General features: G+C 35.6%; 2 protein-coding genes across 4 annotated transcripts; one reads left to right on the forward strand and one right to left on the reverse strand.

Moving 5' to 3' along the window:
• Positions 1-6,082: 6,082 nt before the first annotated feature.
• LOC132284882 (uncharacterized) lies at positions 6,083-7,383 on the forward strand. Its single transcript, XM_059787018.1, has 2 exons — positions 6,083-6,458; positions 6,636-7,383. The coding sequence occupies exons 1-2, from the start codon at positions 6,378-6,380 to the stop codon at positions 7,167-7,169; spliced, it is 615 nt and encodes a 204-aa protein (XP_059643001.1). The 5' UTR covers positions 6,083-6,377; the 3' UTR covers positions 7,170-7,383.
• Positions 7,384-8,875: 1,492 nt separating this feature from the next.
• On the reverse strand, positions 8,876-12,454 carry LOC132284881 (BTB/POZ domain-containing protein SR1IP1-like). 3 transcript variants are annotated; one of them, XM_059787017.1, is made up of 6 exons: positions 11,913-12,454; positions 11,710-11,779; positions 10,827-11,429; positions 10,198-10,737; positions 9,382-9,594; positions 8,876-9,182 (listed from the first exon to the last, which is right to left on the reverse strand). In XM_059787017.1, the coding sequence occupies exons 1-6, from the start codon at positions 11,966-11,968 to the stop codon at positions 9,126-9,128; spliced, it is 1,539 nt and encodes a 512-aa protein (XP_059643000.1). In that variant the 5' UTR covers positions 11,969-12,454; the 3' UTR covers positions 8,876-9,125. The 3 variants fall into 3 exon arrangements, with proteins under 3 accessions (XP_059643000.1, XP_059642999.1, XP_059642998.1); XM_059787016.1 differs by having other exon boundaries at positions 8,876-9,594; positions 10,198-10,282; positions 10,382-10,737; positions 11,913-12,452; XM_059787015.1 differs by having other exon boundaries at positions 8,876-9,594; positions 11,913-12,445.
• Between the last annotated feature and the right edge of the window lie 9,395 nt (positions 12,455-21,849).

Genomic DNA, 21,849 nt, shown 5'->3' on the forward strand with positions numbered 1-21,849 from the left:
AGTGAATCAGGCGATTACTGGAAGGCAAGGATGACCCCTTCCTTCAGGTTCTTCAATGCCTCAATAAAGAGGACTTTTGACAGCAAGGGCTGGAACTTGAAGAAGGGAACAACAAAAATTGTTTAAGCGTTCTTCAATTCCAAATTTTGGAATAAACGGAGGAGACAAAACAAATTATCCAAACGTCCATCTAAACCAAGAACAACTTATAAAAACAAAATTGAGGAAACACGAGATCCAAGCATCGACTTTATTTAATAAGAAGTAGTCTTATACAAAAGTACAAAAATAAGAGTTTTATTCTAACACTACTCCTATGGAAAAAGAGAAATACAAATAAATAAAGGCTGAATGAAATTGCAGAGAAATAAAATTACGCAAGTAAAAAAGTTGTTGAATGATCTTTGGATTCCTTACAAGGCTTCCTTCTTCTGCTATTTATAGTTGAGGCTCATCAGTTTATTTTGGCAGTTTCTTTTTAAATTCAAAAATTATATTTGAATTATAAAAACTTCTTTTTGCCTTTATCCACATGTATTAAAGCTTGCCTTTATCCACATGTCTTAAAGCTTTATCCAAACACTTGTGTTTTGAAACACAAAGTGACGTGACTTTAGATTCCAAAATAAGAGTCATATACATTACCACATTATATTTCAATTGCACCAACAATCTTTTAACACTATGCCATGTGACAAAATTCTGATTTTGGGGCAAACAATCCGCACATCCCATGTGGCTGATTCTAAATTTTAATTTGTGGTGCAAACAATAATACACATTTTCTAAACAATGATTTTTTTTATTTTCTTTTTCTTTTTCTTTTTTTTTTTAGCAATAAAAAAAATAGCCATACACCATCTACAGAATACATCCATAAATGGCCGTACAGAGGCAACAAAGTCAAGCCAGAAAAAGACAAACAAATCATGAAGCAAAAAAAAAAAAAAAAAAAAATGAAGAACAGGCTCCAGATTTGTTGAGAAAGAGCCACCGCTCAACAACGGAAATCACCAAGGGAGAAGAACAGTAACGGGAGTGACCCAAAGGTAAAGACATTATTAAGGCAACAGTTTTAAGGTTATATCCACAAGACGCCTTCGACATGGGAAAAAATCACCCAAACCCCACATAAGATAAAATCAAGTCGAGAACAACAAAAACGGATATAGATCAGAGATCTAGTCAGAGAGAAAACAACATATCCACCCAGTCGAGGCAGAAACAATCCAAACAGGAGCAAATCTAGCAAAATAAAAATAAAAACAAAGTAAAAATCACTCACAAAACAAACTTATTGTTATACGTTGAGTTTATTTATTAGGTGGGAGGTTTCTGAACAATGATTAAACAACATTATTATTATTATTATTATTATTATGGATAGTTTCAACCTCTTCATTCTTATTCTTCTTTCCTTTCATCTCGTAGTACTCAAAATGCACAGAATGCGATGGAGCTATATGTGTGGGAAAAAGAGCAGCGTTTATAGGCAGAGATTAAAATAAACATTAGACATTACTTAGATTCATAATTCCACCATTCTTATCATTATATTTTTACTTTAATTCTCATTATTATATATATATATATATATATATATATATATATAGATAGATAGATAGATAGATAGATAGATAGATGTGGTCCTGGCCCATGATTTTATCAAAAGACAACAGAGAAAGGTTTAATTTGTTAAGAAAATGCAAGTCATCACTGTTCAATACAATACTCTTGATCCAATGAACCGCGAAGAAAAAAGGGAAATTGAATTTGTCTTGTCTCTTGGCTATTTCATCTACAGTAAAAATAAAATAAGTAAAATAAAACTAAGAATAAGTTATTTCTGTTAAATAAATTATTTTTTTTTTGATAGGACTAAAAAATTAATTAAAAAATCAAAGCAAATATTTATTTTTTGTTGAATAAATTATTTCGCTTTACATAATTAAAAAAAAGTTATATTTGTTTAAATTAAATTAATTATCTCTTTTGATAGGAAATAAAAAAAGATATACTATCATTATTTGTATAGAATTCAATATATTTATATATTTATTTATTTTTATTGAATAAATTATCTCTTTTGATTTTAGTTACTTGTTAGCAAGAATGTGGGTGTAAGTCAACAGGATCGATTGAGTTCAAATAAGAAATCAGAACGTGATTTTAAGATTATCACAACCAAACTTGATAAAGTGAATACTTGAATAAGTTTGAATAAAAGTTGGTGTATTATTATTATTTTTATTTAGTATGGTAGATTGTTTTGCTCATAATTAGAATTTTGTGGATCGTATTTGTTTAATAAATATTAACTGCACTTAAAAATTTAATCAAATCATAAAAATAAAAAATAAAAAATACAAAGTGAGCATACTCTATATATTTAACCATGCTTTAATTCGTGTAGAGGGCTACTTTCAAATGGAGAAATAACTATGCGCGTGAATATTCATACAAATTTAGTAAGATGAGTCAAATTGTGTATCATTATTCATTACTCTCCAACAAATTATCAAATTTGAAAATATATTGAATCTATAATTATTCCTGACTGGACCCAAATTTGAAATAAAGAGATTGATTGGTATAAAAAAGAATGATTGAACCACCGATTACCAAAACACATATATATATATATATATATAATTGCTATATATGTATAGTTTCAATATATATTTTCATATATTGACTCTCAATTTTGGGCATCGATCCAAGATGATGGAATTGGTTGACGATCCACTAGACACCGACAAGGCAGAATTCAGATTTCACATTGATTCGTGTTTGGAAATGATGAAAATGCAAGTTGAATGCTTTGTACCTAGCTCAGCTCAGCCCCTCGGTGACTACTGCTTGAGTAGATATCTTTATATTTTTTTTCGGATATATATGCATGCGTGTGTGTGTGTGTGTGTCTGCGCGCGCGTGTGCTTTTCATTGTTTCCTATGATTCAAATTCAAAACCATTTTATTTGCAAAAGGTGGGACCAAAACAACAGTGGGCGAGCCCGTGGCTAAGCCTTTTAGTAAACCTAAATGGACCCACTGCCCATGCTCCTGCACCTCCTTGAACCGGCAACGCGTGCTTCCAAGTCCTCTCTCTCTCTCTAGGTTTTTTCTACGTTGTCGTATTAGATTTCAAACAAATATAATATTGTATTTGTAAATAGATAGGATATATAGGTTGATTAACAATAATGGAGAAAATTAATCATGAGGATGCTCTTACGTGCGTGCAATCAAAGTCAGAAATTTGCTTTTAACGGGACCAATTTTGAACCATAATAAGAGATCAAAAATTAAACCTAAACAATAACTACATAAAACTATAAGAACTGTAGCAGTTAATAATTTTTTTAATTATTATTCAAATACAATTACAATTTTTCTTTACAAAATTTCATGATTAACCTCACTGCTTGAAGAGAGAGTGCACTTTGGGAAAAATGAGAAAAAAAACGAGAGAAGATAATTAAGAAACATATTATGTACATGTGAGTGATATTAAAAATGCATTATATATATATATATATACACACACTCTTACATGCTCTTAGCATTATTCATATGAATTGTGAGTTGTAACATCCTTTTTATGGTTAAATATATGAAGTTAATTAAATACTCCTTATATGGAAAGGAAAAATTAGAGACCTATTTTTCAAACTAAAATGAGACCTAAAATGTGGTTATTTCAAACCCATATAGATCCTCAATGACCTTGATTATTTTATTTTAAGAAATATACCTAATAAAGAAATCTAAATATTATTTTCCTGATAAATATAATCCTTACAGTTAAATATTTCTAGAAACGACTTCATCTCGTTCCACTTTCTCTTTTTCTTGTATTATATTATTCTCTATGTTCCAATATTTTTTAATTATATTGAAACAAATATATACAGCTCTATGCCATATTTATGGTCGTCTTAGATCTTCTTTTTTCGTATCTGTCTGTACAGCTAGATGATAAACAAAGACAAAACAAACTCAACTCTTCCCCAAAACAAATGGAGATCTATAACCCATATGCAACATATATATATACACACATTCGGTGCCCATATTCAAGTACATGCATACATCCTATATGAATTCAGTGTCATACTCTGGTTACTAGGTCTAATGATCTGGATCGTTCATATGTATTAAGAACGGTATCTACACACTATCAAGAATCAACTCACATGGTCAATTAATTAATGGCCATGATGTTTTCGTTGGGTATTTTTCAAATGGTTGGCAATTAAATCCAACCTATCAAGTGTCAACAAATTAACAAGACAATGTATCTATATTGTATACGGAACATATAAGAGGTACCACACATTGTTGTATATTAAGAATTTAAGACTGTATATTCCAATCCAAGATGTACCCGCGTAAACGTACGGTCAAGATTGATTTGTCGGCGGGGGCCACGATATGCCACCGTTTCACTCCTCCTCGATCATATTAATCTGTAAATTGTATTTTTTAGTGTACATACTATAAAGACAACTGTTGTGGGCTATATAGAATTCTGGGGTGCATGTGATTCACGACAAGCTGTAATTTTGATGATTATCTAGAGTATTGTAATGTCTTATTATCCACGACATAAGACACACACATTATATATATATATATATATATATATATATATATATATATATATGGAATTAATTTAATATAATGTGTACTGCTGGACTTGTCTTGGGGGCATCTCGATCTTTCACAAAACTTGAATGTGATTGGTTGAGGCAGTGGGATTTGTTTGGCATGCCTCAAAACCCAAAATGCAACCAACACTAGTTTGGTTTGTGTGTGGAAAGAGAATCTTAAATTCTTCTACACAATTATTATATTATATTTTATCTCTTTACGAGTGGGAATGATATAGTATTTGATAAGAATATGAGGATGAGGAAGGCCTCAAATTACAAAATAGATTTTTCTCTTCTTCATCTTATAGCTTCAAGAGAGAGACAATACAACAAACTTGTGTTCTCAGGTCCTCACACTCATGCAGGTTAGAAGATTCTTTTTTCTTTGTTTTTTTTTTTTTTGGATTTGTTTCTACCTTCGGTTTTATATATGATGGTGATGGACTGATGGTGATCAAGTTAGAAAAAAATAAATGAATGAAGTTCGTTCTGTTAGAATTGATTCGTTTAGTTTCGCTATGTGTGTGTGTGTGTGTAGTTGCTTTCTTGACTAACGCGCTATCCAAATCATGGTTATGAAGTTGTAGTGTGTGTTTATGTAATCTTTTGTTGATTATGATAATTAAGATGATATATATATGACAAGGAACCAAGTATATTGTTTATTTTTATGTCTCTATATATATACCAAATAGTTATTAGTATATATCATTTTAAATAACTAGTTCTTATTCTTGCATGCATACTTGTTTGAAATCGATACTAGGTTTTCTTCTACAGCCAGCAACTGAAATCTTAATCTCTATTTTTTTTTTTTTTTTTTTAATGTACTATACAACAATTTTATTATATAACTTATGCACGTCTTTCATATTTCATGTAACTATATATTTTCACCAGATCATTCAATTGATACAAAATATCCCTGACTCTCTCTCTTTCTATCTTTAGCGCATACAGAGATGCTACGAGGGGGGGAAAATGAATACGTTTGCTTTTAATTTTCCAAATATCCCCTTCTACCTTGGTCATTATTGCATTATATATAAGTCAAAAAAAAATTAAAAAAAAAAAATGGAAGAAGAGAATTAATGAGAGAAACAAAGTAGTAACCATAAAACAGTGTGAGATCAAGTTAGTTGGTACTTAAGATGTACTTGGTCAAACGTAAAGGACACATAGGTAAAATCACACATACACATACATTTAAATTACATGTGCAGAGCCATTATTGTGCCGCTGAAAATGATACCCCTGACTGGGGAGGGAGATATTTTCTAGAGAAATCTATTTGTTTGTGTGGATCAAATTAAAGGTAACGAATGAAAATGGTATCCAACAAAAACAAACCAACAAACCAACAAAATTATACCAAGAAACTGATTGACGTTATCAGTCTATCTGTAATAGTATTCAGAACTCTATTCAATATTGATTCTCTTGGTCTTAACTTTTCTCATTGTACTAGCTAATAGACAAACCATTCATCAATATATATGACTTTCTCAGTTTTTAAGTCTCTGCCACATTTCCTCACTTTTTACAGGTATAGAAGAAAAAATATACCATCAGAGCCTGCATATATATTCCATAAAGATTTGCTTTTCTTACAACTTCTTAACAAACAGACTTCATATATATATATAAATTTTGGGTTTCTGTTTGTTGAGACACAAAAAATACTTGTAGAAGAGCACACAAAGTGATTGAAGTTAATTTTCTATGGAGAAGTTTCTTAGTCCCCATGATAAGGAATGCATGAAGATGGCTATGTTAAAGCATGAAGAAACCTTCAAACACCAGGTACTTTTCTCCCTTCCCCCCTCTCTCTCAATTGTCCCTCTTAAGAATGAGGCATCTGTCCGACCATGTAACGGGGAGAGCCTCGTGCACTGGGCTAATTTTTTTTTTTTTATTGTCGTGATAGATACTTCAACCCTTAACCTCACTCTGTAATCTTGATATTTATAAACATTGCAGGTATGTGAGCTTCACCGTCTTTACAAAATTCAGAAGATTATGATGAAAGGCATAGCGAGCAGAAGGCAAAGAGAAGAGAAGCAAGAAAGATGGAAGTATTCAAAGAATGGAATTAGTTTTGATGATGATGATGATTGTCATGGTGCACAAACTGTACTTGACTTGGAACAGCTGCCTGATGATGATGTTAATGGAATGGTAGAGATTGAAGATGAGAGCGAGATCGTGTTGACACTAGGCCCAACCAGTTACAACCGGAGGGTCAAAAAAGGCGAGACGCCATTAACTTCAGAATCGGGGCCAAGTTTTTCATCATCTTCAACAGGGTCCAACTATATGATGATGAAGACTTCAGGGACCCAACGACAAAGAAGTACAGAAGATGAGTTAAGTGGACACAAATGGGGTCGAGTACTCATGGAGGTTCCAAAATCAGGTTTTCAATCCAGAATAGATGTCCAAGAACAACTAAGAGAAGATAGAATGAAACAGTCTCCTTGGCTTTTTCAGACTTTAAGTTTCAACATGACTTGAAATTAAACATATATATATATATATATATATTCAGTCTGGGTAACGAATTTTCTGGTCATTCGTGTTTGTGTGGAATTTTCTTCTTTTTCTTGTTAGGTTGTACTGTACTGGGTGATCTAGTCTTTGTGTGAAGATTTTTTACTAGCCTGTTTCCCTGGCTTTTGAAACCCATTACAGTATGAGTATGGTATGAACAAGGGACCTAATTTTTCCACTCAAGCTAAAGTCAAAATTTGTCTGCACTTAGCTTAAGAAAATATCTATAGGAATCTCTTTGATACCACGTTGTCCCACGTGAGAACTGCTTCAATCAACTATCTGTTTATATCTTGATTTCATCAAACCTTAATATAACAGTACCACTTTTATTTAACCTTAAGTATGAAATCTCAATTTTCTTCATATTTTTTTCGTGACCAACCTAAACCCACCCGAACCCAAACCCGAAATCAGCCTTATCTCAGGTCATTGCAAGTCAATCTGACCGCTTTATGGCAAAGTATTCCACGGTCCTTAGAGGTGACTTGGGTCTCTCTATGGACAAATATAAATTATTATTTTATTTTATAATTTTCATCTAGTTACTCTTTTCTCATTCTACCATTGACATTTGTCAGTAATTTCATAATTTGCCATTACAGATCAAAGTAGGTGGGAGGAACCTCAGATAGCATTAGGTTAATTTCCGTTCCAGAGATTATATATATAATCGATGTCTCAACCATATATTTTCTCTCTAATTAGTTTTCTTTCATTTTCCACTCACAATATTATAATACAAGAGCTTCCTTGTCTGCCTGTCGTTGCACGAACACTGGATTCCGTTTCAAATAAACAAGACCCCCCAGCAAAATATATATACACACAATCGGTCTAATAAATAATTTCTAATCTCCGAACTTAAAAATTATTATGGACATTCTCCGGTGACCTAATTAATAAAGAGTGGGGAGCGGGCGGATGTCTCTTCACCCAATTTATGTAACGTCTATCCATTTGAAAGCTTCCTCTTTTAGGTTATGTGATAATTGGATTTGGATATGGATAAGCACCAGTACAGTACTGCTAGGCTGTCCCCAGAGTTTTTCCTTACTTTTCTAGAAGCTATTTATCCAAAAGCAGGGATCCAATAATTCAAATACATGTGACCCTACGCACGTCTGTAGTTAGGCACTGCACTTTCGGCTTCTAAAAACCTCCCTTTCAACTTCAGTAACGACAAGGTTTGCTGCAATTTGAACCAGCAAGCTTATAATAAATTGTCACCATTACGATAATTTGAAAAAGAAGATTTCTAGGTCATCGGTTTAATAACAGCAGTCTTGGATCATTCTTTGAATAAGATCTTGCCTGTAAGATTGTTCCAATATGACTTGAAGCACGGTTTCGATTGAAATGGATACAACAGAAGTAAAACTGTATACATCTAACGCTCCGAGACCCACAGTGACGAGAGTCTCGTTCGCTTGGCTAGTCCGATCCTTTTGTTTAGTTTTGAATCATTCTTTTATCCTAAAGAGGAAAACTAATTGCAAATGAGAAATCATTACCTGCATACTCCTCAAGACATTGATTAAAAAAGCAAATGATGATCAGAGACAACTTCAACCCCCTTAGTTGTAAAGACTCTGACAATAGAACATGCGCTATACCCTTCACAAGCCTTTGATGTCTAAACACATATTTTCTATTCACCAACCTTTGAATTAACACGAAAAGTTTAATTGAAACATTATGACTATAATTTACATCAATTTCACACAAAAGAAGAGAAGAAGAGCATCAAAACACATAGCAGATAGTAGTCCTCTTCTGATCAAGCCTCAGAAACAATGAAACAAAGATAGCATACACTTAACAAAGTACAAAGAGGGATCAGAGACAAACCAATGCCTCAAGATATGGAATACCTCCTACCTTTGCTGGGCTTGGCCTGACCTTTCGCCGTACGAGGTGTTATTCCATCAGCACGCACAAAAGGATAGAGTCGGCCAAGTCTTTTCGACATTGAGCCTATAAATGATTTCCGAGGCAAAGGAGAAGTATTAGCAGGTGACGAAATATTGCTTACAGATGATTTATCTGTTGGCTTCTCGATTTCTTTCAATCTCATTTTCATTTTCACAAGCTCTAATTTGAGGTCCTGATTTTCCCTTTGTAAGCTTGTTATCCCATCTGAAGCTGGCAAGATGTCCATGGAGTAATTATTTACCTTGGAGGAGAAAACAGAGGATTCCCCGCCCGTGAGGCTGCCATTGACGACCTCCCGAAGTCGTTGTTGCTCGTAGTAAAGCACTTGAACCACAGTTTGGGTAGGAAGCCGGTCATTCTGCGCAGCATGAGCACAGGCCTCCCGGGATAGCTTCTGACAGTCCATCACGCTGCAAACTTTCTTCCTCTCCATGTCACTTATAGCAGGATGAGCCTATGAGTTACAGGATAGAGATGGATCAAACAGAGAATTTTCATGAAAAACTTTAGCTAAGACTGTATGTTAATGGTATTCATAGGGTGTGCCATTCCAATTTCATTGTTAGTTCCAATGTGGACAGTGTGGAATGAAAGCTTGACATTTTGCAATTTCTCTGACGGTTTTCATAAGTAGGACTAGATCAAGATCATCAAATTTTAGTACAATTAAACTTTTGAATTGTGTCTACATAATTATGAAATTAATGACACATTTCAAAATCCCAAGTTTAGATGTTCATTAAAATTGAAAACATTGATTGATAAATCAGCATATTAAGTGATTCATGATGAGGCCTGCAAAGTTGTTCAAGTAGATGAAGGAATTTGTCAAAAGCAATGCAAGGTGAGCAGATAACATCAATAGTTCAATCAAAGAGTATCAAAATTGATGAAAATTGGAATTCCATTCATCTCCTACAATAAGAAAAGATTTCATGAGTTTAACCATAAAGATAGTAAGAATTATAATGTGTGTGTGTGTGTATATATGAATGTAAATGTAAGCATTTATAAATTAAAACTGGAACTGAAGAGAAATGCACATAAGAAAGTGCACCTTCAAGTAAATATCTATGGCTTTGTACATTCCATCCTCTATAACCCTTGATTGTTCTGGTACAAGTTCAGCAAGACTAGTGAACCTTGAAACAGACAAGTTTCGGTCAGAGGCTATTTCAGCTAGGTAATTTTCTATTAGCCTCCCAACTTGTTCCATGTCAGTATGAGGAGGAGAAACATACTCTTCATTCACATTGTAGCCCAAACGATTCCCCCCCATTTCATATTCAAGGTAATACGTCATGATCCTCTTCACAGTGTCCACATCAAACAATGTGTCCCCAGTAAAGGAATATGAGGGAATCAGCAAATCATCCAATACAGCTTGCCCAAGTTGCAAGGCCATCCGCTTCTCCAAATCGAGCCTGCAAGAAACCGTTGTCTCAAGATATATTGTAGCTCGAAGCAGCATTGAGATAAAGCTAACTGACATGGCATTCTTCTCCCTTGGCAGAAAACTAACTATTGTTTCTAAAACCACCCTCTTCTCGTGCTCTTGTCTTGGCTCAATTTTCTTCCTCACCTTCCCTAATATTTCCTGCAATAAAAATATAAATAAGAATTTGAATATCTAATTATCTAAACCACATAATCAAAACAATTCAGTTAATTGAGGTGAGATCTCACCAAACCTCGAAGGGATTTCTGCGCATAGAGCATAAGTATTGGACCAAGTGCATATTTTTTAAACCCTCTTGCCATCATTGCAATTATAACCCGTTGGAATATATCAATTCTAAGAACAGTCAAATCTTCAGCCCACCAATCCACTATGGGTTTCAAGGGAGGCAGAGAGGAAGAATTAAAAACATCTGCCCTACCTGATGTACAAAATTGGATATCTTCACAGGCCATATATGCTATTGTGTCTATGCACCGGCTCACCAATTTAACTCTCTCTGCCATTGGAAGAAGGTTTTCTGACAGACGCAATAAGGAAATAGCTCCTGCAAGGCTTTTAAGTGCCACTTCATTTAAGTAGGCCTCAGCTCTTCCCACTAGGTTTCCAACTGCATAGTCCTCTGTCATCTCGAGATACTCAGCCACACAGCGGAGCTTTGCAATGTTTTCTGTAGTTATCTCAAAATTTATTCCATAACAGAACTTTGCTGCAAGTTCAAATGCTTCTGCCCCACCAGGAACATCAGTGATTTTAATCTCAGAAAGATCGGCATCACTACATTCTGATACCAATTTTCTTATGTATCCACACTTCGAGACTAATGGAAACTGCAATTGAAGTAAATAATGGATCAAATACATATATGTCAATATGACCTGTCACCTCATGGTTATAATCAAAAATCCAAACTTAGATTATTGTTGCTCCTTTATGTTTTTTAGGATTAAAATATACAATCAAAAGAAGGTAAGCTACAATATAACCTAGACAATAGTCTAACTATGGACAGTGGATAAGCTTTTAATAGGTCAACACTACTAACTGTTATTCCCATAGAGAAGTCACTAAGAATCAAAATGATTAACCAGAGCAGAGTCGATATTATACCTTGTGCAATGAAAAGGAAGCTTTACCGGCATGAACGGTGATATCACTTGGGATCTCTTGGGAGAAAATCCTGTTAGAACTCAAAGTAACATCTTCAGTATGTTCCATTTCTTAATGATTTCAAGTAACAGAACTTACAATATACTATAAAGAAGATTGGAATTTGTTCAAGAAAATCAAGAAACAAGAAATAGGAAGCAAACCATTCACTAGTCCTCTTCATGGCAGTGGAAAGATGCTCCTTCTTCTTGAAAGACATGTTAACAGTGGTGCGTGGTGCAGTTTCCTCCTGATCAAGGTCCACCACAGTAGTGGCAGTGGATGGAGAATCTTTGGTATGTCCATGTCTCCATCATATAATGGATGATGAGAGCAAAAGTAGACAAAAATTTACATGCAGTTTCTCTTCAAGGCAGTAGCGAAGCAAAACACCACCCCGCACATGTCACCTCATGCTCTCGTTTGTTTCTTTGTACCACATTTTTCTTTTTTTCAATAAAAACCATATTGAAACAACACTAGAGAGAGTACAGATTAAAATCATTATCCTTGGTGAATTACCCAATTAAATCTCCTCTTATGACAAAAGAGGGGTTGTCTCGGGGTGGGACTTTTGGACAGTATTTATAATGTAATGGGATAGGGAAATGGATGGCATTTTGGGTATAATAGGTTGAAACAGGGGTGAAGGGAATTGAATAAAGATGTACTAGTTGGTAGTGTGTGGCAATGAGATTTAGAATTGGACTACACGAGAGAATTATTTTCATCCACAATAATGACCATATCTGTTTCTTGAGGACTACCATTTTTGATATTTTGTTGCACTAACAAAAGACTAACATGCTAAGATACAAGTTATGATCATTGTGTTTAGACACAAGAAGGTTGGTTATTAGTACCAGTGAAGATTTTTGACAGTGAACTACATGCCCTGTGTAGTATCTAAGTCCGCCATATGATGGAATAATTATTTGGTGGGAAGTTCAGATAAAGCTGGAAGGATACAATGTCTAAAGATCCAGCCCTTATATGCAGGGAATGAATTTGTACATATAAACTTCACACATTTGTATATAAAATACACGTTTTTGTATACAAATAGACGTCATTCAGCATCATTGGGGCTCCTTTCTGGTATGTCCATTCAAATCACGGGCAACTTGAGGGTCCCTTTGGCTAATATTTTCATCGTGGGTGTCCCAATGTTGATTGATCATTAAACCAAAAAAAAATCATTTTTTAGATCCCAATCCAACTGTTTGATGATACATATCATCGATTGGTTGGGCCCCTAATTAAGTTGGTCCCGTACAATTGTCTTAACGAGCTTCCTCTGTCATATCAATCTACTTCCTGCATTGAAGCATTGGAAGGAACTTTGGTTGGCAATTAAATGCAAGTTAAAGAGAGAATTCTAAGTACGATAACTTATAACTAGTCATAATTGAAGACAATCAAATTATCTATGTATACAACATGAAACATTAAGTTTCCAAGAACGAGTTGAGGGAGAGCCAAACAAGACGGTTAAATCATATACAGAGAACAAGATTGATGGTGCAAAGCAAGAAAGAAAACTATATTCTGCAGGTGAAACATTCAAAATATATAAGAAAAAGTAGAGAGTGAAAGTTTAAAAAAATAAGAGATCAGCTGAGTTGAGCTGATCAATGAATCAAATAAAGTGAGCTACATGATTCATCTTACTATCTAGATGTGACATACATCAAAATTAAGGCCCACATGCAATTTAAGCGATAAATATTAGAGGTGGCTTAGGTTAAGATTCCTGCTAAGTTGGGATGTATACAAGATAAAAACCTCTATACGAAGGACAGGACCCTACCCCTCCAATAATCGTCCTTCGGACACCAGACTCTCCCCACTGCAGGCCAGCATGTGACTTCTTGGTTTCAAACTTTCAATAGATTCCTTTATAGATTTCAGACACAAACAACTCCCAAAAGAACCTAACATACCTACCAAGACAGCAACAAAACTCATAGTTCTTTGCAAGGGGTAACGTGTTTTTAATTTTACCATTCTTTAAGTTTGCAGAAGAGTAAACGCAGAACATTAATGAACAATTGAATAAGCAATATGACTATGGAGTGAAAAAATTAAGGTAAAATACACTAACCTCGTCTGAAGTTTAACTTGAACAAATTTGTGGCGTCCCACATTGTTTAAGGAGATTCAAAATCGTGAACAGCGAGAGCGTGCAAGGAGAAACAGTTTGGGTTTTGGTTAATGTTCTTATAAAATGTCCCTTATGCCGAAAAACATGTCAATTCAAAAATTAAAATCATATTTTATTCATTTTTTGTATCTCCCTCCACACCACTTTCCGGCTCCACCTCGTTCAATCGCCGCCACTACAACCACCTCTCTTCTCCACCCCCTACCACCGCCCTGCCACCAACTATTTTTATCTCAGCCACTATTGATAGTAAATGAAGAAATGGGAGATAGGAAGGCCGAGAGGATCTATTCTAATCCATCACCCAATTGGGAATTGGGATATTGCTACTTGAGCCTCCACAATTACCAAATCACAATCTTCTTCATCGGCAAACCCTCCATTCCATTCCTCAAATTCACACAGCGCCCAATCGATTTGGCACCCAAAGTTCCACGTCATATAAATATCATCAAAATTACCAATCACTGGTGAATATGAGACCCAAAAAAAAGTTGATTAGGTGGTCGGCTGTGATGGGGTACGCTGATGGTGGGAAGAATGATTTTAGGAGGCGGTGGTTGTCACATATACTGGCGGCCTGGAGATGGGTTGATTGATTTGGTGATAATGGTCGCCGTCGGTTTGAGACTTTGGGTTGTGACAGTTTAGGGCGCTGATCTGCGAGGTGAAAATGGTTGCTTTGAGGTTTTGGGTTGTGACAGTTTAGGGCGCTAATCTGCAATTACTTAGACATTAATAGAGATGATTTGATGGAAGAATAACATTAAGAAGATGAGATTAAACAGATATTATGTGTTCACTTTCTTCTACGGATGCAGCTTAGCGGTTCCAGTATAACTTGAGTCCAATTCACTGAATGAAATATTAAACTTAAGTCCAAGTTTAACCTTATTTTTAATCTTAACTGCTCAACTTAAGTCTGATTCATCATTCTACTTTTAAATTCGGATCTGTAACTCAAACTAAGAATCCCAATAAAAACTTCAATTTAATTCGAGTTACTCATAGACTAATCCTTACACCAAAAATTTAATATGATCTTGAATTAGTTTTAGATAAAATTAATCTTAAATAATAAACAGTTTAAAGACTTTTTATAGATTTATAATAAATTACTAACAAATTTTTAAAAAATTCATTCTTTTAAATGTTAACATACAATAAGTTAAAATTTAACAAAAGAAGTTGAAAAGAAAAAAAGTAATCATATATTAAATATTATATATAATGTATTTAAAAGTAAAAATATATATGAAAATAATATTAAAATTTGAGTTCGGATTGGCTCGAGTTGTTAACACTTCAACCCAAGCCCAAATTCAACCCTAATTAAATTCAGGTTGATATTTTTCAACCCAAATCCAACACTAATTGTAAAAATAATTGTCCAAACTGGTGAAAAATCGGATTGGGCTCGGGTTGGGTTGGGATTACCTAACCAAGTTGCACTCCTACTTCTATATTTTCCCATTATTCTTATTCTTTATAAATTTTTATCCTCAAATTATGGAGTAGAAAAGGAAAGACATAGTTATAATTCTATCTTAAATTATACTATTTTTAGAAAACAACACTCTATCAATCAAGAAAGATTGTATCCTGCAAATTAAGCTGCACAATAAAAATTTAAACACTTGCCTAAAAAAGTAAAAAAGGTTAACTTCAATTACATCCCATGTGATTTGTCCAATCTGATTACCCCTCGCATTTACAAAAATTTAGTCAAATCCCTATTTTTTCTGACACACACAGTCCCTCCTTTCGGTCAACGATCAAATTAGAAACACTTTTTGTTGACATTATACAAAAAGGTCAATAATAATGCCCAAATTGCCCTCCAATGACCATGTTTGGCTAAATTGTATATATTATATTTTATTTGGATATGAAATTGCACATCATTTGAAATAACACTATGCTTGTAACCAAACAGGGTTATCCTATATATATATACACACACACACACGCTGTCACCACCGCTTCTCCCTTGCTCGCCGTTCAATAGGGATTGGACGCCGTGGTCGGTGAAGAAGGTGGATGTATAACAATAGCGGTTATATATATTTATATTATATATATATACGGCACTTCCCCAATATATATATACAGCACTTTCCCAATATCTATATACAGAAGCATCAAATCATCACATCTGGTTCAGAATATACATACTCACATATTACATATGCAAACAAATATGTATGCGCAGAGAGACTAGAATGCAAATCAGAATGGGAAAGAGAGTGTGATGACTCTCATCACTGATATGAAGTATGAACTGTGTTTGTAATCAGGATTTCAGAGGAATTGAATTTTAAAGAGAATTTCAATTGTTTAAAGAGTCGTGGAATTTGAAAGGATTAAAAAAAAAAAAAAACAATTTATCACCGACAAATTCGAAGAAAATTGATAAGATTTTTATTCTTCTATTATAGAATTGTTTTCAGGTTTCGCATCCACTTTTACAATTAAATATACCAATTCTATTTTAATTAGCATTTAATTCCTTTTCCAGTTCTAATTTCAAATCTCAAAATAATTTGATTCGTTGAAACTTTCACTGATAAACAGACTTTGGCTACAGTGAAAGATGTACTGCGCCCGCTCGTCGGTGGTCTTCTTTGCCCAGTTTGGTTCGTCTGTCAGGAATGAGTAATAATCATTTTCCAAGATCCCTAATATCCTCAAAATCAGCTTTTCAGCAACAAGTTAAATCTTGCATGGCCTTCTCATTACACCAATTGTTAAAAGCAATGGGGATAGGGCGCCGTCGTCGGTGAAACGGCCCAGCGATGAACTATGTTCGAAGTTCAGCGATGAATTATGTTTGAAGTTACCGGCGGTGAAGAAGATGAACGCACCGGTGACACAAGGATACGGTTGTGATGGAGGTGCTCTGCGACGACGAGCTTTCCGGCGAGCCGAACCCAATTTTTTCGACAAGTTTCATTGACCCAAAACGGAATAGAGCTACATCAACCTAGACCCAACAGCGGGCTCAAAGAAACCACCCACGTTCGGAAAATCCCAACTTAGATCCGCAAGATCCGAACAACCACCCAAATCAGAAGATTGTTTCAATGGTGCAAGATCGCGAAACGGATCTCATTCTCACCGACCAACTACAGCTCGGCCACTCCCTCGCGCTTGCGGCGTTTGCCCAATTGCCGGATTCCTTGCTCACATTATCATAGTGTCGTCGTCATTTGGTCCGCCGGTAAGTTCAGTCCGGCCTTAGGCAACTGGGTACGCTTTCATACAGTATTGGAATTAGGGAAAAGAACAATTTCACTGTTTGGTTCAAGAGATAAGGGTAAATTTTGGTGGGAGTTTGGTGTTTGGTTAAGCTTATTGGGATAAGGACAGAAAGGGCAAATTAGTCATGCCACTCATTTATTTGGCTTTGTCACCCGACAATGTCTGACGATCTGATTGAATTTTTGCAAAGGTGCGGGTCACCTAAAAAATTGGACACTCCTTATGGGTGTAACTGAAGTTAACCCAAGTAAAAAATGAATTAAACCACTTTAAACGGGTTAACCCGGTCTTAATCTCTCTAAGTTTTTACACAGTTACGCTTCCAAAATCAAGAAACTCCATTTCAACCACAGTTCTCCACCTCTCCGTGATCCTCCATCACCCTTTCTATACTCTCTTCCTCTGCCATTCATCACCGCAACACCCACCAAACCATCTCACAGAAGTGAACAAACAATTAATCAACCCACAACGAAAATCCACCACAATGCATCTCTGCACTCCATAATCACCACCAAAAATCACTACGATTCTCTCTAGCTCCTACTCATGTCTTTCTCTCTCTACACCTCTGTCCTCTCTCTCTACTTCTTATCTCCTTTGTCTCATCCTCTTGTCGCCGTCGAATCGTCCCCAAAGGAGATGATAACGCTCGATGGCTACGATTCCAAGCACTGCCTGTTGTTACGGAGAAGATGGGAGTGAGAGAGAAAACTGATCTCTCAACTGGTGGTTGTGTAGATTTTTGGAATCTTTGTTTACGGAGGGGGTGGTGGAGTGAGGGTGGGACTGTTGGTGGTGGCAGCGGGAGATTTGGGCGTGCCGGCGGTTAGGGATTTGGAATGGAGATTTCAGAGAAGGGGATTTCTTTTACATGGGTATACCCAGATAAACTTCTTAAACGGGTCTAATTTATTTTTATAATTTTTAATATTATATTACTTCTTATCACACATATCAAATTTTTATTCAACCACTCAAGTAATGTTCATTTTTAAATTATAATATTTTATTTTATAAATAATAATATTTTACATAATGAGTATAATAATAAATATATATATTTTTTATTTTTTTTAATAAATTATGAATTTATTCTCTTATTTTTTATCAAGCAAAAAATGTATATGACATAATTTTTTTTCAGATATATCTCATTTACTTCTTTTTTTTCTTTCTTTCATTCAAAATTTTCTTTCCTACATAATGAAGCATGAGTTGAAACAGAATTGATCTCATTATTTTAGGTTTGTTTTGTGAATTTAGTGCTGGGAAAATGAGACTGCAAGGAAATCTCTCTATTTTTTTTTTTTCCCAAGATAGAAGAGAAAAATACAACTCAGTCAATCGATTGGACTACCACTTAGAATGAAATCCACTGTAAGGTAATGCTAAATTGGGTTGGGCAAAATATTTGATTGGGCTCTGGTTGTTCTACAACTCAACCCAACTCGCCGACCCAAACCAAAACATTGCCAATCCAAACCCAAAATTGTTTACTTCAAATCTAATCCAATATATGAAAAAAAAATTAAAAATAAATCCCATCTAATATGAGAAGATAATTAAGTGAATCTTGTTGACTTGGATAAGATTTAGTGTGAAATTAGAGAACTAGAAATGGGTCAAAATTATATTATATCTTATACTAAAAATAGAATTATAGAACTATTATTTGTTTAAGTGTGACCATGATGACAATTAAAAATGTCATGTTGGTAGAGATTGATTTTGAAGTTGGCTTGTCAACGGATCGGATCGATCAAATCCATATCCGATTTGTTAAGCAAACGGATTATCAAATTCGGATCACTAACGGATTCTAAGACTGAATGTTCAAATCCATATCCTATTTAGCTTGGACTCAGATCGGATCGAATTTGAATTCGGATTAAAATTATATTTACTAACATATATAATTATAAAGTTAGATGAAGCGGATAATTGCTAATATACATAATGATACATAACATAACTATGCAACCAAATGAATATAATGATAAATAATTGATATATATAAATTTAGTAATATATAACTAATATATATATATAACATTGATATATAGTGACGAGGAAATTTGATATAGAAGCTGAACAAGTTGATTATGGATAGGACAAGATAAGATAAGGTGATTAATATTGTTCGCGTTACAAATTCAAAAAGTAGTTTTGACGTGATAAGGTGAAATTGTGATTCTCGGCAAAGGGTCTCCTCAGAAATTACAACAAACTCCACGTCGGCAAATTACAAAAAAGAGGCGACCCACCAACCAGGGGGGTACGGGCAATATTGAACTCCACTTTATTAATTGCTTACTTTATTTCTTCAGGAAACTGACTTTGCCATCGGAGGTTGTTCGGCAGGCACCCCACCGGTGTCAAGATAAAACGTTGTCCTTCCGAATCATTACAGACCATTCATCATTAGTTAGCGCCGTCTGTGGGAACTTAGAATAGTTCTCTTTAAAAAGGATTATGGTCTTATACGATCCGGATTTGAGCGCGGTAAGGGAACATCGTTGCAGGCCTCTGGTGAGAAGGAAGTGCAGGGGGAACCCCCTCACATCCCCAATGACCTAGAGCGCGTCACAGCGTTGGAACAACAAATTCAAACCCTGAATCAGGGAATGAATGAGCTGATCCGGCAAAATGCGATGATCCTACAATGTTTTGTTCCCCTAGACCCACCTCAAGGGTAAGGTCATCACCATAACAAAATCCCACCTCAAGATCAGCCCAACCTAAATGTCGAGGAGGGAAATATTGAGGTACAAGGCAACGAGCCTTCCCATGAGGAAGTTCTTGCAGAGCATAACCAAATTGCTGATCTGCATAAGGTGGCAGGTCACCCATCTCCCCCACATAGCTCTAGGCCATTGACCTCAACCTACGTTAATGAACGGACTGAAGAGGTTACCCACATCGACCAACAGATCCAGAAGCTCAATGCCAAGATGGAAGATGTGATGCAAGCTATGAAGGGAAAAGGCTTCGCTACCACCATAGACGACCTTGTTCAAAAAACAAATTTGCCATTTAGCCCGACTATCATGAGATGTCCACTGCCTAGCAAGTTCAAGATGCCAACACTTGAAAGCTTTGATGAGACTCGTGATCCTCTTGATCACCAGGAGACTTTCCAGGCACTTATGCATCTCCAAGCTGTATCAGACCAGATAATGTGTCGGGCCTTTCCTACTACTCTCAAAAGGTCGACACGGGTCTGGTTTAATAAATTAAAATCAGGCTCGATCGAGACCTTTGCAGAGTTGAGCAAGGGATTTGTAAGTCATTTCATTGCAGGTTAAAGGCACAGGAGGCTGGCCACTCACCGTGAAATAACAGAAGAGAGAACCATTACGGGAGCATGTCAATCGGTTCAACACTGAAATGCTGCAGGTGGATGAAGCTAATGACAAGGTAGCACTTATCGCATTCATGGGAGGGCTGCATACATCTAGATTCCTTTTTTTCTTGTCAAAAGAACCTCCAACCAGTATGGCAGAATTACTGGTCAGAGCCAGGAAACACATGAATGCGGAGGATGCGATGAGTGCGTGAAAGGGGAAAGAATGAGAAGATAAAAAGGCAGATAAAAATAGACCACAGCCTGGTGCCAAGGACGAGAAGGAGACCAAATTCAAAAAGTCTTCAATCAATCAAAGTGAAAGGACATCTCGTTACAGGAGCTCAGATAAGTACTCCAACTACACCCCGCTCACTATGTATATAGATCAAGTTTTAATGCAGATTCAGGATGATCCCTCCCTGAAGTGGCCATCCAAGCTGAAATCTGATCCTTAAAGAAGGCCTCGAGACAAATATTGCAGGTTCCATAGAGATCATGGGCATATCACGGAGGATTGTATCGACTTAAAAGATCAGATTGAGAATTTGATTCAAAGGGGTCACCTGTGAAGGTTCATGGCGGGAGATGATAGACGAGGTACTAATCCCGTACAAGGGAGGCGGGACAATCATCCACCAGAACAACAAATAGTAGGTGAGATCAGAGTCATATCTGGAGGGTATGCAGGAGGAGGTGAAACAGCCACGGCCCGAAAAACTTACGCAAGAAGAACAAGAGCAGAGGTGAATGAGGTGGGAATGTTCAACTCTCTATCAAAAACACTAAGGTATGCTAATATTACCATTATGTTTTCCGAGGCTGATGCCAAAGGGATCCAGCAACCCCATGATGATCCTCTGGTTGTTTCCATGGTCATAGCTAACTACACCATAAGGCGTATACTTATTGATAATGTGAGATACCCCTCGGATCCGAGACACGGGTTGATCAGGCCCAGGCCCAAACCCGAGGGAATATCAAACAATTAATATTTTATAATGAACACGGAATACAAAATAAATTAAGAAATGAAATAAAAGTTGGAAGGAACTAAAAATAGAATCCGCAAAATATTATAATTATTAAAATCCATCAAACCCAAACTCCAAAACTCCATCAGTTTACAACTTGGGAATCCATCTCTAGTGGACCCCTATTAAACATCCAAACGGAAGATAGAACAACTGTAATAAACGTCCAGAAATAAAACTATAGAGAAAACCCTACATCGTCGGAAGAGTGAATAAAGACCTCTGCTCAGCACGAATACATCTAAGCCTGGAACTGTCGTGTACCTGAAAAATAGAAATGGGTCAGGCCCACGCGC

This window comes from Cornus florida, unplaced genomic scaffold, assembly GCF_030987335.1.
Source record: "Cornus florida cultivar Cherokee Brave unplaced genomic scaffold, ASM3098733v1 CherokeeBrave_3.0.0_Hap2_Chr11, whole genome shotgun sequence".
NCBI lineage: Eukaryota > Viridiplantae > Streptophyta > Magnoliopsida > Cornales > Cornaceae > Cornus > Cornus florida.

Excerpts from the sequence above, each read along its gene's own strand:
- LOC132284882 (XM_059787018.1), top strand. The coding sequence starts at position 6,378 with ATGGAGAAGTTTCTTAGTCCCCATGATAAGGAATGCATGAAGATGGCT. Across the intron at positions 6,459-6,635 it reads AAGAAACCTTCAAACACCAG|GTATGTGAGCTTCACCGTCT; the intron begins GTACTTTTCTCC and ends TAAACATTGCAG.
- LOC132284881 (XM_059787015.1), bottom strand. The coding sequence starts at position 11,968 with ATGTCTTTCAAGAAGAAGGAGCATCTTTCCACTGCCATGAAGAGGACT. Across the intron at positions 11,780-11,912 it reads ATGAAGAGGACTAGTGAATG|GATTTTCTCCCAAGAGATCC; the intron begins GTTTGCTTCCTA and ends GAGTTCTAACAG. Across the intron at positions 10,738-10,826 it reads AGAAATCCCTTCGAGGTTTG|GAAATATTAGGGAAGGTGAG; the intron begins GTGAGATCTCAC and ends TTTTTATTGCAG.